General features: G+C 47.5%; 1 protein-coding gene across 1 annotated transcript in view; it reads right to left on the bottom strand.

Annotated features, from left to right (window-relative positions):
• Madd (MAP kinase activating death domain) overlaps nucleotides 1–16,366 on the bottom strand; it is a 44,936-nt gene that overhangs the window by 21,134 nt on the left and 7,436 nt on the right. Inside the window, exons 7-24 of the mRNA XM_032903657.1 lie at nucleotides 15,951–16,031; nucleotides 13,338–13,516; nucleotides 12,780–13,015; nucleotides 12,478–12,634; nucleotides 10,341–10,444; nucleotides 10,058–10,248; nucleotides 9,443–9,696; nucleotides 9,079–9,218; nucleotides 8,039–8,140; nucleotides 6,672–6,731; nucleotides 6,205–6,307; nucleotides 5,503–5,689; nucleotides 5,257–5,407; nucleotides 4,799–5,005; nucleotides 3,091–3,144; nucleotides 2,004–2,104; nucleotides 846–929; nucleotides 423–581 (exon numbers count right to left, since the gene is read on the bottom strand). Of these exons, the coding sequence (XP_032759548.1) occupies nucleotides 423–581; nucleotides 846–929; nucleotides 2,004–2,104; nucleotides 3,091–3,144; nucleotides 4,799–5,005; nucleotides 5,257–5,407; nucleotides 5,503–5,689; nucleotides 6,205–6,307; nucleotides 6,672–6,731; nucleotides 8,039–8,140; nucleotides 9,079–9,218; nucleotides 9,443–9,696; nucleotides 10,058–10,248; nucleotides 10,341–10,444; nucleotides 12,478–12,634; nucleotides 12,780–13,015; nucleotides 13,338–13,516; nucleotides 15,951–16,031 (2,550 nt within the window). The remainder of the gene's footprint in view (nucleotides 1–422; nucleotides 582–845; nucleotides 930–2,003; nucleotides 2,105–3,090; nucleotides 3,145–4,798; nucleotides 5,006–5,256; nucleotides 5,408–5,502; nucleotides 5,690–6,204; nucleotides 6,308–6,671; nucleotides 6,732–8,038; nucleotides 8,141–9,078; nucleotides 9,219–9,442; nucleotides 9,697–10,057; nucleotides 10,249–10,340; nucleotides 10,445–12,477; nucleotides 12,635–12,779; nucleotides 13,016–13,337; nucleotides 13,517–15,950; nucleotides 16,032–16,366) is intronic.

The raw sequence follows: 16,366 nt of genomic DNA on the forward strand, positions 1-16,366 counted from the left end.
GAGGGAAGGAGGGAGGGGAGGGGGGAGGGAAGGAGGGGGAGGAGGGAGGAAGGAAGGAAGGAAGGAGGAAGGAGAGGAGGAGGAGGAGGGAGGGAGGAGGAAGGAAGGGAGGGAGGGAGGGAGGGAGGGAGGGGGAGGAGGAGGGGAGGAGGAGGGAAGAGGAGGAGAAGGAGAGGAGGAGGGAAGGAGGGGAGGAAGGAGGAAGAGAGTAAAGACAAAAACCCAGACAGAAGGAAAGGAAAAGAGGAAGGGCAGAGCCGTCCTGGCTGAACCAGACCTCCGCATGACTGTGGCAGGGTTCCCCTTTCCTCTGCAGTACCATGCACCTGTTCGGCAAGTGCCCTGCCACTGAATAGCCCCTCCAGCCCTACCTTTTCCTCTCCCATTAAAGAAATGCTCTTTTGTTAGGGAATAAAGCTTACAAAGATGGTGCTTGTAGCAGAATTGGTTTCAATTTCACTGTCAGACAGAGTAGCCCGAGAACTTGCCAAGTGGGCACTGCCTTCGCCTCCTGGCCCATCACCTGCATTGCTGCTCAGGTCACTGTCTGCTCCGAGGGTCTCTCCTGAACTGTTACTCACCTGGAGAAGACACAAGGTGGTGAGGGGCAGTCCCCAGAGAGGGACTCCCAAAGCCAGTTAGAGCCCTGTACTGCTGTGGAAAGCATCATTTCAAAGGTGTGTCAGCTTTCCCAAGCACCTCCTTGTAAAATGAGTGACATCCTGCACACACACACCCATGAGAATCAAGCTGGTCTAAGACTGAGAACAGCCTTCAAAGGGAAGAAGACCTTCCCGAGAAATCCAGGCCCCACCCACACAGAGGCCAATGTGGTATTCCCCTACCACGGTGCTAACTTCAGAATCCTGACTTGAGCTTCGGATCATAACAGCTGGACTCACACCGATGACAGAGTCTTGATCAGTCCTCTGAAATGAGACAGAGGGACACCTATTTCTAGAGAGATCCTGAGCAAGTAATTTTTTCTTTGATGGAATGTATGAACTTACATAAATAAAATAACACATTAAAAAAATACTCACTGTAGAAAACGAAAGAATAAGGAAATAAGAACAAGCCATAAGTCTACTGCCCACATTAACCCCTACTTTTAGTGCATTTCCTGTTGGTCATCTTTCAGATCTATTTAAAAACCAAAGTGAAGGTGGACAGCGTAGCACGCACCTTTAGTCCCAGCACTTGGGAGACAGAGGCAGGAGAATCTCTGTGAGTTCAAGGACAACTGGGTCTACATATAGCAAGTTCTAGGCCAGTCAGGGCTAGACAGTAAGGCCCTCCCTCTCATAGATGTATCGATACATATATAAAATCATACTGTGTTGGCTAAAATTTTGAAAACAATGAATAGCAGTATTATATTTTATGACTCTATTTATTAAGTATTCTTTATTATTGGTTATGTTGAGATCTATTTTAACTATAAAAAGTATTTTTGAGGATTAATGGTATAATTTAGTAGTAGTCTTGATTTAGAATGTATACTCTGAATTTAATTCCCACTGCCAAAATACATGTGTCTGTATGTGTGTGTGTGTGTGTGTGTGTGTGTGTGTGTGTGTCTCTGTGTGTGTGTGTGTGAGTCTGTCTGTGTGTCTGTGTGTGTGTCTGTGTGTGTGTCTGTGTGTGTGTGTGTGTGTGTGTGTCTGTGTGTGTCTGTGTGTCTCTGTGTGTGTGTGTGTGTGTGTGTGTCCTGTGTGTGTCTGTGTGTGTGTGTGTGAGGCTGTGTGTGTGTGTGTGTGTGTGTGAGTGTGTCTGTGTGTGTGTGTGTGAGTGTGTCTGTGTGTGTCTGTGTGTCTGTATGTGTGAGTCTGTCTGTGTGTGAGTCTGTGTCTGTCTGTATGTGTGTCTGTATGTGTGAGTCTGTGTGTGAGTCTGTGTCTGTCTGTATGTGTGTCTGTGTGTGTATCTGTGTGTGTGTCTGTTTGTGTCTTACTTTGAGACAGTATTTTAGTCCCGGGATTTTCAGGAAGGCTCTCACAAACCTGGGAAGCGGATGCCAGGCTCACACCACTGTCTGCGCTGATCTGGGACTTTTTCTCCTCAGTCTCTCCCAGGTCAAAGACAGGCTTGATGACCTCTGGCCCTGAGTAGGGAAGACTTTGTGTCATTCAGCACAGAGAAGCTCGGGGCAGGCTGGGGAAGGAGTGGGCCAGTGGCAGAGCCTGCTCCACCCTAGTCATCCCATCCTAGTCACTTCCCACAGACTGCCCCTCCCCACCACTGAGACCCATGAGAAGAGGTTCCCAGAAGCCGTAAGAACCAAGGAGACCTGGCCAAGGGTCTTTGCAGCCATCTTCTCAACCTGAGAAAATCCAGAGCAAATCCTGACACAAAACATTCCACAAACAAACCCCATTCCATGGCATTCAAAGTCAGAGTTTCACCTGTGCCTGAGACAGACCATTAAAGTATTCCCAGATGCTCAGTAACAAATGTGTCTAAAGAGGCCAGAAAAGATTAGGCCAAAAGAAAGAAAGAAACGCTGTTTCCATGGGTACTATCTACCCCCACCCTACACCATCTACATTTGAGACTGGAAAAAAAGCCCCTATTTTAACTCACCCACCCAGGATGGTATGGCAGAAGGACAGAACAACAGAAAGCAAGAAAGTGTGCCTAGGCAAGCCACTAGAGAGAGCTGGGAAGCTACAGACTCAACACAGAGGGACAGCAACCATCTCTGCCAACTGCGTCCACAGGCCTAACAGTGAGGGAGGTGTCAGCCACAGAGGGGCTACAATTGGCAGACGTTCTCCCACCAACTACAGAGCAATAGAACACGGAGGCATGGGTATTACTCAGTAGACGCCTGATTGCTAATGAAGGGAGGGGCAAGGAGTAGCTTACAGCCACACACCGAGGATTTACACAGCACCTACCTGCTTTCAATCCAAATACAGCACCGCCCGCCCCCCAAGAATTCTCTGACCTGTCTTTACAACTCTTCCTCCAAATACCACCCAAGAACAAATTTGGAGTGGGGCTGACCAAGGGAGCCTGTCCCAACTGGGCCTGGGAAGTTGGCAGGTATGGGAGACTGGGGGACAGGAAGGGGCATTTGTTCCTTACTCTGTTTTTCCAAAGCCTTTTGCTTTTTCACTTCCTGGTGCTTGTTCCACAATTCTACCCCAGATGCAATGCAAGCGGGAGAGAAAGACAGAAAGAGTCAGACTGGTCAAAGGACTGGAACCCACCACCCACGCTCATTCCGTTTCAGACACAGCATTATCAGTTAAAAGATACCAAGATATCTTTATTCGGGTAGGGTTGAGAAAGCAAAAGTCCACTTTTTGTCCCTGAAGTCGTGAACTGAAGACTCTACATCTCTAGTCCTAGTCCCCATGTAAACACTCTTCAGAACTTTGGGGCTGGAAGGGCTCTTCATGAAAAGCCAGACCCTAGTAGGCCAGAGACAGATCATGTGACTCCTACTCGCCAAATGAGCTGAGCAGAGGCCATGTTTACAAATTACAGATAAGAGAGACAATCCGATCAAGCAGTCAAAGAATTTCAGAGACAGGAGCAGAAATCTGCTTGACTCCTGGACTGGACCGAGGCCAAGCATTCAGTTAGCATTCCTCCTGTGCCACCAAAAAAAACAAATTTACCCTTGGGACTATTGCCTGCTCAACTGTGATTCATAGTGACTATGAAAAAACGCTTCCAATAGAAGGAACAGAGAACAGAAAATGCTCAAGGCTGGCTTCTCAGTAATCCAAACACAGAAAACACCAATCAGGGCATTTGGTCAAGGCTGGCTTCTCAGTAATCCAAACACAGAAAACACCAATCAGAGCATTTGGTCAAGGCTGGCTTCTCAGTAATCCAAAACACAGAAAACACCAATCAGAGCATTTTCCCCCTGGAAGGGGCCTCAGAGTTTAATAATCTCTTCACTTTCTAGATGAGGCAACAGAGATTCTAATAGGGAAGTGATCTGCCCAAGCAGAGTCAAGACTTTCAGAGCATCGTATCAGATGGGAGAAAGCCAGACTTTACTACAGCTTCTAGGAGAATGTTTGCCAACCAGAGAACCAGAGACACCCTAAGAAGAGAGCTGCTTCGTTCCTACAAGAGCTTACAGCAATGGCTAGAGGCTGTGGCAAAGAAGTACCAGCTGAAAGCATAGCAGAGAGACCAGGGATCTAGCATCAAACAGAAGGTAGCCTAGGTGACTCAAGGTCAAGTAGGAGTGAGACAAATAAGTAACACCAGAGTGTGAACAGAGAGACACCAAACTTAACCAAGTCTTCAGTCAAGTCTGGGGTGGAAAGACAGAAACAAGAGCTGTCTCAGAAATCTGTGACTTTGGAGTCTAGAATCCAAACATGCCAGAATGGAGCAGGTTCCAGAGCAGTGTAATGCTTGGATGGGGGAGAACTGGATGCAGATACCCAGATGATCATAATTTTACATCCCAAAGATCTATCTATAAATTTCCTAATAGTTTTCAGGAACGTGCTTTCTCTATGTGAAGAAATTCAGATGTAAGTTAAAAGGGATTGAGAATACAGCTCAGCATCCCTGCACTGCACTCCTGGGTCTCTGAGCAAACTTCCATTGTTCCTCAAAGATGCTGGGGAGGCAGCTACAGAGCAAGCAGAAGACCAGACACAGGAGAGAAAATGCTACTGGAAATAGAGAAAGACCTCTCTCCCTCTCTAAAAAAGCAAGCACGGGGAAGAGAAGGTCAGGATTCCGGATGAATTGAGAGCAGGGAGGGATATTTAAGAAGCCAGGCCATTTTGGCATATTAGGCACAATAAATAATACCTACCCACAGACGCTACAAAATTCTCTTCCTTTAAACTTCTGGTGTCCAGTTCTTTAGGACCCCTTCCTGTAGCACTTGGTGCCCGAGGACCCAGCTGAGGGACCCTTAGCTGAGCCATTGCCTTTGGGTCCCCCCGCCCAGCCAGACCAGGATCCTTGCCAACTGGGGTATTTACATTCTCTGTTGGACTTCTCTTGCGTTTGTCTGGTTCTGAGGAAAGGGACAAATACAAAAAAGTGGTTAAAGGAGACATGGAGTAGAAATCAGGTCAGGAAAGTGGGATGGGGGGATGCAGGAGGATGTGGGGCAGAGTTAGCACACAGAAAGAACAGCTAAGGCCTTGTTTCGCATGGTAGGAATGTTTCTTACATACCAATCATACCAGAAATTAAAATCCCAAAGTGTGACAGAGTGGAGTGGCACTGGGAAGCCTGACAGGGAGACAGCAAGTACGTCCCTACCTTTACTATAGTAATGGGTCTGGGCAATCTCCAAAAGCCCAAAGATGCTGGCCATGCCACCCAGACCAGCATGGGCATAGGACTGCTCGAGGCTGAGGACTGTGCACTTGAGGAGGTCTAGCATTCCCTTGTACACCTTCCGACTGATCTCCTGCAACAAGAGCCAGGACCTAGAGCTAGCAGCTTTTCTTTGACATCCACATCCTTCTGCCCAGTTGATCCTGACTCCCTTGCCCAAACACTCACCACATCCTGGATGACATCCTGCCGGGCATCATCCTCTGACTGCACTGCACGATTCAGCTTGCTCAGTACAAAGACTCGGAGCTGCTCACTCTCCAGCAGCCGGCGCACCTTTTTCATGTTGAGCCAGCCGACTCCCTGGCCATCCAGCACACTGTGAACCACCTCCTTCAGGAACTGTTGGTTCTCGCTACAGGGCCCACAAACCACTTCTGTGGTCATCTGATCCTTGGCACAGCAACCAACCCCCTTTGCACCAAGCAAGACACATCCCAGGGAAAACATAAGCTAAGTCTCCAAATGCTCGTGGCCGCCATGCCCCCATCTCCCCAAGGATCGTGTTTGACAACTTCCCACACTCCTACACTTTCCCTTTCTCCACAACATAAACCACACCATAAACTGTTGCCTGAGGACTGGCTAAAAACGGGAAGTGCTGACAGAAAATTGATTAAACCGACTGTTTTGAGAGCTGCTCTCCCAATCTTGAACAGTCTTCAAAAAAAAAAATTTTTTTTTAAAAATAGGAATCATTCCCGCTGCCGGTTAAGTGTAGTGGTGCATGCCTACAGCCTCAGCACTTGGGAAGGGAAGTAGAGATCAGTTCAAGTTCATCCTCAGCTACATACTGAGTTTAAGGGAAGCACTGTAGCAGATATTAGACTGTCTCAAGAGAAAGCACACAAACGAACGGCCATTTATTACCTAGAATTGCTGGACCGGCCCTGCGGTGATGGAGGTTCTCTTTTCACAGTTGGGCTGTGTTTAATGACAGAGGATTTCTGGTCCACTAAGGCCCTCCTGTTTCCTAAATTGGGAAGGTAGAATTGAGGCACATCATTGGCATAGTCCGGGGGTGGGGCTCATGTTATCACACCCCTGGGTTGCCAAAGTCCACGCCTGTTCTCCAGCAGGGCTGGGCAGGGTGATACCAGAACATCACACAAAGGAAGAAAGCAGCCATGGCAGTGTGCAGGAGATAGGGACGGAGACCGGGCCACTTCACATGCACCAGCAGCATGCCCCATGGGCTGCATGGGTGTCCTGGGGGATACGCAAGGCAGGCCACACATGTGACATTGCTTGCTCCATGAGGAGGATGGCCCTCAGGCAGGCAGAGAAGATGCTAGGAAAAAAAAAAAGGTCATGCACAGCTCACGGGGAAGACCCACCTTCACCACTCCCAGGGCCGGCTTCAGTAACAATCTCCATTAGAGTATTTAGCCCAAATACTGGGACAAAAATACACAATTAGTAGGTGCACCACAATACTTGAAACCCTCTACCCATTGTTGGAACAGTAAGTCAGACCATCTGAGCACTCTCGCAAAGCCTGGAAAGTGCGTATAACCTTGATTCTTGGGCACGTCAAAGCTGGAAGCCAAGTGACCAGGAGATAACAAAGGCTCTAAGAAAGAACATTCTTAGGCCTGGGACCTCAAAGCCAGGGGCAAGGGTAAACGACAGAGAGCCTTCAGGTACTAAACAGGCACATGCATGAGAGAGGGAACGCTGTTTTTGTGAAGTCTCTAGCACAGGGATCCTGAGGGCCTGTGGGTAACCACGAGGAGACATCTCGCAGATGCTGTCAGGGAAGAGAGGGTGCAGCGTGAGGATGGGCTCGGGTAGAGAGGCCAAGTGCAGCGCATGAGATGCAGCATTACATGCAGTGGAGAGTTTCGATCACTCTTCCCTTCAGATGCACTAGATGAAAGCCAGAGAGGCCAGCACTCCTTCCGTCCCTACTCTACCCATCCATCTGAGGATTCACCGTAGCAGTATGGGTCCGTTTTCTGTATTACCTCTCTGCCTCCTTCACCCACCTACTCCAAATCCCTGCCCCACTAAGGTTCCTACAACCTCTAGCTGGATGTGACGGGTGGTACATCTAATCTTAGTACAAGGGAGGTTAAGGGAAGAGGACTCTACGTGTGAGGGGCTCTACATAGAAAAACCCTGTATCAATAAAATGGTTGCTTCTCACTGTGTGTACGATTATAATTAAACATTTCAGCACAACATCCAGAGATGACAAACAGAAGCCAAATTAAATTGAGAAAAGCCCCTCAAAGATCACAAGTGAAATTGAAATGTCTGAAGTGACCCTAGAAACCAATCAACCACTCCTAGACCTAAAGTTGGCATGGAGCCACATGAAGCTACATTCTATAACCGCTGTCCATAATCATCCTCCCATGGACCGGCTCCTTGGGAAGTTTACCCAAGTTCATGTAGAAGGAATCTGACGATGACTGAGGGTAGCTGATTACCCCTGTGTTAGCAGATACTTCTGATAGGGTCCTCTCCAAAGCAGCGGCAATCCCATGCCGTACTGTCCTACCGATAGGACAGGGCCTCCTCCAGCTACAAAGATTATCTCTATCTGCAAGTGCCTGGAGTGCACAGTGAAAGCCATGATAAGCAAAATGAGGTGGCAGCCAGGTCAAATGATTCATGGTACGCAGGCTCCTGACAATCACCACATGTCTGACGTGTCTCTCAGAGAAACCTGGTTTGACAAAAGAAGACTTGTAGTTACCTTTCAGGCTGGGGAATGGTGTAGTCTTCTCTCGGGCACCTTTGGTGGGCAGTGTGAGGTTTGAAAGGCTGAAGCTTGTACTATGGTTCCGATACAGGCTGCCTACAAAGGGAAGGGGATGAAAATGAGTATACCAGGGAGTTAACAGGACAAGCACTCGAGGCATCCCCATAAGTGACTGTTCCATCATCTTGTCACCTCCCTTCTTCAATCAGCATCCCAAAGAGCTTGATACTCTCTGCTCTATCTTAGAAAAGATTGAGTGAAACTTAGGGTAAATAAAGAAACCCCAGATAGATCTGCTCAAAATCCAGTCCTAGTTTTCTTGGGCTGCATACAGTGACAATATCCACATCTCGCTTATACGGTTCATTGATCTTTAGATCTGAAGTGCAATTGCTACCTGGGTTCTCAGGACATCTACAACGTAATCATCCTTTATGGTAGCTCCCATTAGCCCCTAGTCAATCTACAGTCTATGAGTGATTCCTGCCCTCGGGGGCTAAAAGTAAGCCTGAAAGTTAGTTGCATATATATTTCAAACATGTTCATTAAAACTCCTTACCAGGCAAAGAAGATAGCATATCCAAAACAAGTATTTCCACAAAGTCTGTGTAAAACTGTATGATTTAACTGTAAGATTTAATACTCAACTATGTCTGAAATACATGTGTGAGTGGGTTAGAGAGATGGTCTGGTGAGTAAAGGCTACCAGATCTAGCAACCTAAGTTTGACCCTGAGGAGCCACAGGGTAGGAAAGAACTAACCCCTGCAAGTTGTCCACTGACCTCCACATGCATGCTATGACCTGTTCGTACATTCATGTGTGGGCACACGCACACTTCATACATACATACATGCATACTTAATGACTAGTTTGGTTGGTGTTTCTTTTACCTCATTTAAAAATGCTTCATTCGGTATCACCCCAATTATCTGAATCAGGACTAATGCCAACCTAGCCCTACATCTCAAGTTCTGAGCAACACAGGCCCTAAAGAAAAGGGAGCAGAGGAACGAGAAAGCTTGAGGTACTTACTAGCAAAAGACATGATGCCCCCGAAGCCCTCGGTGCTGTTGTTAGAGACGGTGGAGTTGGGAGAGCTTGCTCGGGAGTCTGACTCTGCGTCTGAGTCACTGGCCAGCTTCAAGCTGTTGGGCCGCAGCAGCTTTTGAGCCCTGGAATGACAGTGCCACCTGTAAGTCGCAGGCAGGGGTACCTAATCTCGGGAGTGGGCCTTACGCTACACTGCAGTTGCTGGTCTGATCCCATAGTTTCTAAGTCCCTAGTTCAAAGAACTCCATCTGGCAGGATAGTCTGTAGACTTTTTGATTAACCTTGCCCAGGGTTGCTGTATGGGGCCCCTCAGCCACCCATCTAAAGAGGATCCCCAGGCTCTCACCGACTGCCACTGGCATGTTGGCTGAACCGGGGCGTGTAGCTCTCCCCCTGCTCGTCATCATCTTCCTCAGCGGGGGAGCCATATTGGGGCTCAAAATATGGATGGTCGTAGGTTCGCTGGCACACTGACCCCTCTCCAGTCTCTGTCTGTCTCCTGTCCACAGTAGATTTGCAAATGCTGGGAGGCACAGGAGGGAGGGGCTTGGAGATGCCTGTTGCTGCCTTATCTCCCACCTCTGTAGAATCAGCAGGTTCCTAGGAGTCACATTAAATAAAGAGCAGTCACCCGATGCCCAGTGATGATTTCCCACAGTTTCAGTTTAGTGAAGCAGACCAGACTTGTCAGATTCCTAGCCTATGGAATGTATGGGAGAAGCTACTGTACTCTTGATGTCTGGGTCTATGTAAGAAGACAATAGTGACACCTTAAAGGAAGTCCAGTGACCTTCTTCCAGGTCATCTCAGAGGCTTTAGTTAGAGGCTTATGGAGAAAAAAGATGGGAAGAACATGGAAAAGGGCAGACGGACAGCTGCAGTAAGGTTTTCCTAACTGACAGAGCCCACCCTGTAAACAGTGGCCCTCGCTATCTGCCCACCCCTCTACGTCCTCACGTACAGAGTGGGCGCCGTGGACGACGGTGCTAGGGCTACTGCTGGCAGTGGTACTGGAGCTGGAGCGCAGGGGAGGGTTCTCCTGAGAGTTCTCACTGTCTGGGCCAGGCTCCTCTCCCTCCTTCTGGGGCTGCAGCTCATCAATCTCTACTTCACTGGCGTCTCCCAGGGCCGCATGCGTCAGAGGATCCACATCTACCAAGAGAGACCAAGAGGTACAGACCACTTCAGCCCTAAACCCAAGCCCTGACTGGTTCGTACAGGCCAGTCTTCCCAAGAGTACTTACTGGGAGTGTCGCCATTGATGTCACACTTCATCATTTCACTGACGAAGTCTCCCAGGGAGGAGTAAGAAGAGCTTGAGTCATCATAGTCCATGCTGTCACTGCCGCTGCAGAGTCAAAACAACACAAAAGAAGGAGAGGGGCTGGCCCAGGCGCTCAGGCTGTTACAGCGCTGCTGCCAGGCCTGATAACTTGAGTTTGATCCCTGGGACACATATGGTAAAAGGTGAGTACCAACGCCCTTGAGTTGTCATCCGACCTTCACATACTCACGGGGCCACACAAATGCAAACACACATACACGCACGTGTGCGCAAGCGTGCGCACACACAAACACACACACGCACACACCATAAACTGTTTTTATAGACGAGAAGCGGCAGATGTAGCTCATTTGGCAGAAGGCCTGCCTAGCATGCAGGAAGACTTGGGTTCAATTCTAGCACTGTAAAAGCCAGGTAGAGAAGTATAATCTATAATATCAACATCTGGAAAGTAGAGGCAACAGGATTAGAAATTCAAAGTCATCCTTAGTAAACTTAATCCAGCCTAGGACACAGGAAAGCGTTTCTCAAAATAAAATAGAAATAAAATGAGGAAGGGAAGACAGAGGACTCCACAATCAGTACTTACAAAGCACAGCTAACTCAAGGCCAAGGTACAAGATAAAATAAGATGTCAAGGAAGCCAATCAGAGCGATGATGGTGGTTTATACCTGTAATCCCAGCACTTGGGAACTAGATAGGAGAACTGAGTGAGTTTGAGGGCATCCTAGACTATACAATGAAACTGTTTCAAAACACAAAAACAGACGAGAGGCTGAAGAGAGGGCTCAGTAGTTAAGAACACTTGCTACACTTTCAGAAAACTCAGCACTCACATGACTAATTGTAACTCCAGTTCTAGGGGATGCAACGCCATCTTCTTCCCTCTGCAAACACCAGGCATACACATGGTGTACACAAATACATTCAGGCAAGACACGTATACACATAAAATAATAGATAAATACTAAAAACAGACAAAACCCACCAAAAGCAACCTATCAAAGGACCGGGAGTGTAAATGAGGTGGTAGAGAGCCTGCCCAGAAGGCAGGAGGCCGTGGGTCTCATTCCCAGCACCACAGAAGCTGGGTGTGGTGGTGCACACCTGTAACCCTAGCGTTCCAGACGTAGAGGCAGAGCATCAGAAGTTCAAGGTCGGGGCTGGAGAGATGGCTCAGCGGTTAAGAACACCCGACTGGGGGTTGGGGATTTAGCTCAGTGGTAGAGCGCTTGCCTAGGAAACGCAAGGCCCTGGGTTCGGTCCCCAGCTCCAAAAAAAAAAAGAACACCTGACTGTTCTTCCAGAGGTCCTGAGTTCAATTCCCAGCAACCACATGGTGGCTCACAACCATCTGTAAAGAGATCCGATGCCCTCTTCTGGTGTATCTGAAGACAGCTACAGTGTACTTATATATAATAAATAAATAAATCTTTAAAAAAAAAAGTTCAAGGTCATCGTGAACTACATATGGAGTCCAAGGTAAGTCTGAACTACATGAGATGCTCAAAAAGAAAAGCAAGCAAGCAAAGAGCAACAAACACACAATAAAAAGAAGGGAGGAGCAGAAGGGGGAGGGGCTGTAGGGGGATAGGACAAATATATAGTATACGTACGTATGAAACTGTCAAATACAAATAAAAAATATTCAAAGGAGGAAGAGAAGGTGAAAGAGAAGAGGAGACCCCAGTGGTTAGGAGAGCTTGCTGCATAATCATGAACCAGGGTTCAGATCCCAGCACTCACCTGACAAATTAGGTGTACCACAAAGTCCTGTAACTCCAGCCCTGAGGGACCTGATGCCATTTTCTGGCTTACACACACACAGACACACACAAACAGACACACACATACACACGAGAGTTCATCCTCATATACATTCACTAGATAGACACCACACACACACACACACACACACAGGAGAGCTCATCCACATATATACATCCACTAGATAGACACACACACACACACACACACACACACACACACACTTATTTTAAGGGAGAAAGCTGGTTAAAATATAATGCAGCGCTTCAAAGATTCACACCCACAACTGCTGTAAGATTTTTGTCCCCTCGCCCAAGGGACGGCTCACCTGTCATCAGTGGGGTCAGACTCAGAATCACGCTCCGGTGGCACACTCAGGGCCTCAGCCAGCTGAGAATTGCTGTCATAGACTCGATAGTGGATGGGCTGCAGCTGGTGAGCGTACCACTTAGGCTTGTCACCAATGAGGGCTGGATCAAACGTATCTACCCAGGGAGGAGAGAGAGTGAGCAGTAGAGAAAAGAAGAAAGTGGGGGAAGCCTAAAGCAATAAAGAGGGAGGGAAGAGGCACGGGCAGGGCCGTGGAGGGGCAAATGCACTGAGGGAGAAGCAGAGAGCAGGTGGACTCACTGTTGTGAATCCGCTGGAAGGCATAGTTAGAAGGGTTCAGGATCCATTCTCCAAAGTACTCCACAGCTTGAGTCCTGGCCAGTTTCTCAGCAAAGGGGGTCTGCCGGGGGCGTGAGGCCAGAAAGGAGCCAGCTTGGAAGGCAACCACGGGCCGGGGGAAGAGTCGCAGGGTACGTGTGTGCATCTGAAAGCCCTGCAGCACGTTAGCAGAGTTGAAGAAACGAACCATGGCCACTCTGGGAAAGAAGAGGGTGGTGAGATGATCCAAGACCCATACCCTGTATCACTAGGAGAGCCGTGACCCAAGGTCTTAGGCCACCTCCCAACACCATCACTTAACAGGTTTCAACCACCATCACGGAGAGATCTTAAAGAACCGTCAGCCTGTCTCTTCATGCTGAGAGTATGAGCTATTTCTTCTCCTTACTTTTGCTAAGGTAGAAAATATAACCAAATACCATACACATTTTTTATATATAAAGTAAGTCTGGCTCTCAGAAGGAGTCTCCCCCAAAACCAAGAGATCAGAGAAACAAACTTAAGAATTCATGGTCTTACCTCGTTGCAACATCAACTGAATCTACATCATTGCCATAAATGAGTGGGTTGAATTCAGTGGAAGGTGTAGACTGAAGGTCATTAGAAAACCTTCCCAAGAGAAGTGGTGTCTCCTGGCCCTCATGGAATTTCTCCAGATTAAGAATGGGCTGGGTGTTGAGACTCATGCTGGCTAGAGCCTGTGGAACACAAAAGTCCTCATATAAGGCAGACTCCCAGGCAGCCCATCTCAGCTCCTAGGAAAGCACCCTAACTCTGATCAAAAGTTCTCTACGAAGAACTGTGCTCATTTGAAAATCACAACCAACTCATTTTAGAGTCTATATATTTGAAAAGAAGAATCCAAATATTAGGCAGAATTATATAGCTGTTCATCTTAAGTCAATTGAGCTCAAGGTGTTTTTTAAATAAATTGAAGTTCAAGACAACTTTTAGTTTCCATTTATTTTAGCCAAGAAGTGATTTTCAAATTGAAATATACATAGAAATATAAACAACTGAACTGTAAAAACAGAGCTACTTAGAAGGACATTAAAAAAACAAAAAACCAGGGCTGGGGATTTGGCTCAGTGGTAGAGCACTTGCCTAGCAATCGCAAGGCCCTGGGTTCGGTCCCCATCTCCGAAAAAAAGAAAGAAAGAAAAAAAAAAAAAAAAAAAAAACCAAAAACCAGAGCCTTGCTGGACAGTGGACACACACCTCTAATCCCAGCATGGTAGAGGCAGGGACAGAGAAATCTGAGTCCAAGGCCAGCCTGGTCTACAGAGCAAGTTACAGGACAGTCAGGGCTACACAAAGAAATTCTGTCTTGAAAACAAACAAAACAACCAACAACCACTACCACCACCACCAAAAACCGGGTCTCTCCAAGGCAGCCAGAACTGTATAGTGAGACCCTGACTCAGAACAACAACAACCCCCCCAAAACAACAAAACAAAAACAAAAAACCAGAATCTCAAGTTCCCAACTTAAATTAGCCCATAAGAGACTCCATGGTGCCCTCTGAAAACCAGTGGTAGAAACCAGCAGCATTTCTTAAAAGCGGGTGAGCTCAGGAATCAGCTGGGCTGGTGTCACAGAACATGAGGAATCCACACATCTGTGTGACTGTAGGGTTAATAAGGCGCAGTGTTAGTGCTGCTGGCTCACAGACTGGGCGGTAGTAGACTCGTCCTCTCTTCCTCTCACACTCTTTCTCTGAAACACGGTTTCATGATGTAACACTGGGTGACCTGGAACTCCTTATGTAGACCAGGCTGGCCTCAAACTCACAGAGATATGCTTGCCTCTGATTACTTATTTTTATTTCATGTGCATTGGTGGTTTGCCTGCATGTATGTTTGCAGGAAGGTGTCAGATCTTCCAAAACTGGGGTTACAGGCAGTTATGAGCTGTCCGGTGGGGACTGGGAATTGAACGTGGGTTCTCTGCAAGAGCAGCCTTTGCTTCTGACAATTGAGCCATCCTTCCAGTCCCTACTTTAATCATTCTTAAGCAGCCATCGAGAAAGAAAACACAGCCAGAGAAGACAGCTGGAGAACTTTCTGATCTTGCAGCCCTCTCCAGACTCTGCTGCAACAAGGTATCATATTACATCAGCAAGGATGAGGCCCGTGAGCTGAGAACCAACACAGAGCCGCCCAGGTCAGTTCAGTACAGTTCTAGACGCTAGAGTCCAGAGGAGCTACTAGGCACTTGAGACGACACAGAAAGAGGACTGACTTCTAAAGAGCTTTGGAAGGAGACCAGGCTCCTTAGAAGCACAGCGGGGGCCTACATAATGGATAATACGACAGGGAAGGGAACAGAGCACTGTTGGGCTTTACCTTCAGGAACTGTTAGGCATGCAGAAGAAAAGAATCAATCAATAAAAAATGGATGGAAGGGTTTACTCAAAGAAAGGGACTGTTAGAAAGGGTTTCTATAGGGACTTTGGGATTGATTTAAGATGCAAATTTGTCCAAACTTCTAACTCCCACCTTATAAGGCTAAAGAAACGACGCTATAAAGACATATAATGGTAGATACGAGAAGAAACAAAGTGGAGGGTGTTTTTGGTTTTGTGTGTTTGAGTTGAGATGATCTCACCATGTAGGCCAGACTGGTCTCAAACTCACAACCCACCTCCACCTCAGCCCACCCCACCAGCCTGAGTGCAGGGATTTCTGGCAAGAGCCACCACACCTGACCCTGAAGTATACATACACAAAGCTTCATGGTCATTACAGGGTAATAGGACAGACAATGTGTCAGAAAGATCCTTTTCAAGATTTATCCTGTTACACAAAATTTAGATACACCTCTTCTTAAGCCCGTTCAGGGCAAAGAAAGCCTATTCCACATGAGGGTTCTAAGACCAGCCGCCTTCCCGTAGCAACCTTAAGCCATCTACTACTTCCTTTATTTAAAAATGTCGTGACATTTGAACTTATTCTGTGTTGTCTACACGTGAGCACTGCACATGCGTGCCATGGCGCGTGAGTGAGTGCCAACTCGCAGAGCAGGGGCTCTTCTACCTGTGGGGTCCAGCAGTCAGAGTTGATGGCAGGCACCGTCACCTGCTGAGCCATCCTGCAGACCCTTCCCCTGTTTTTCTCCCATTCCTCCCCTACCTGCTTTAAGTGTTTTTTCAGCTCTAATGATTCCGGTTCTGGCAGGATGGGTAGCACTTCTGCATTAGTGGGGGCAATCACCTGCAGCAGAGAAAAGAAAAAGAGACCCGAGCTTAGAGTGGACTGGAGGACCTCTGCTTACAGACAGCAAAAACCATGCATGGGAGAGGTGACAGACACAACAGCATCATATGCTACACTGACATACGAGAGATATGTGTGAGAGCAAATACCATGGGTAGGGTGAGGTGACAGACATAATAGTATCATATGCTACATATGTACATACGAGAGATGCATATGCAGACAAGAGCTATACCTACATGCCTAAAAATTGCCTCAATGACATTGGTGACTCTCTCTAAATAATAGGACTATGAATCATAATTTCTTTCTTAAATTTGCTTTATTTTGTG

Source organism: Rattus rattus, chromosome 5 (genome assembly GCF_011064425.1).
Source record: "Rattus rattus isolate New Zealand chromosome 5, Rrattus_CSIRO_v1, whole genome shotgun sequence".
Classification (NCBI taxonomy): domain Eukaryota; kingdom Metazoa; phylum Chordata; class Mammalia; order Rodentia; family Muridae; genus Rattus; species Rattus rattus.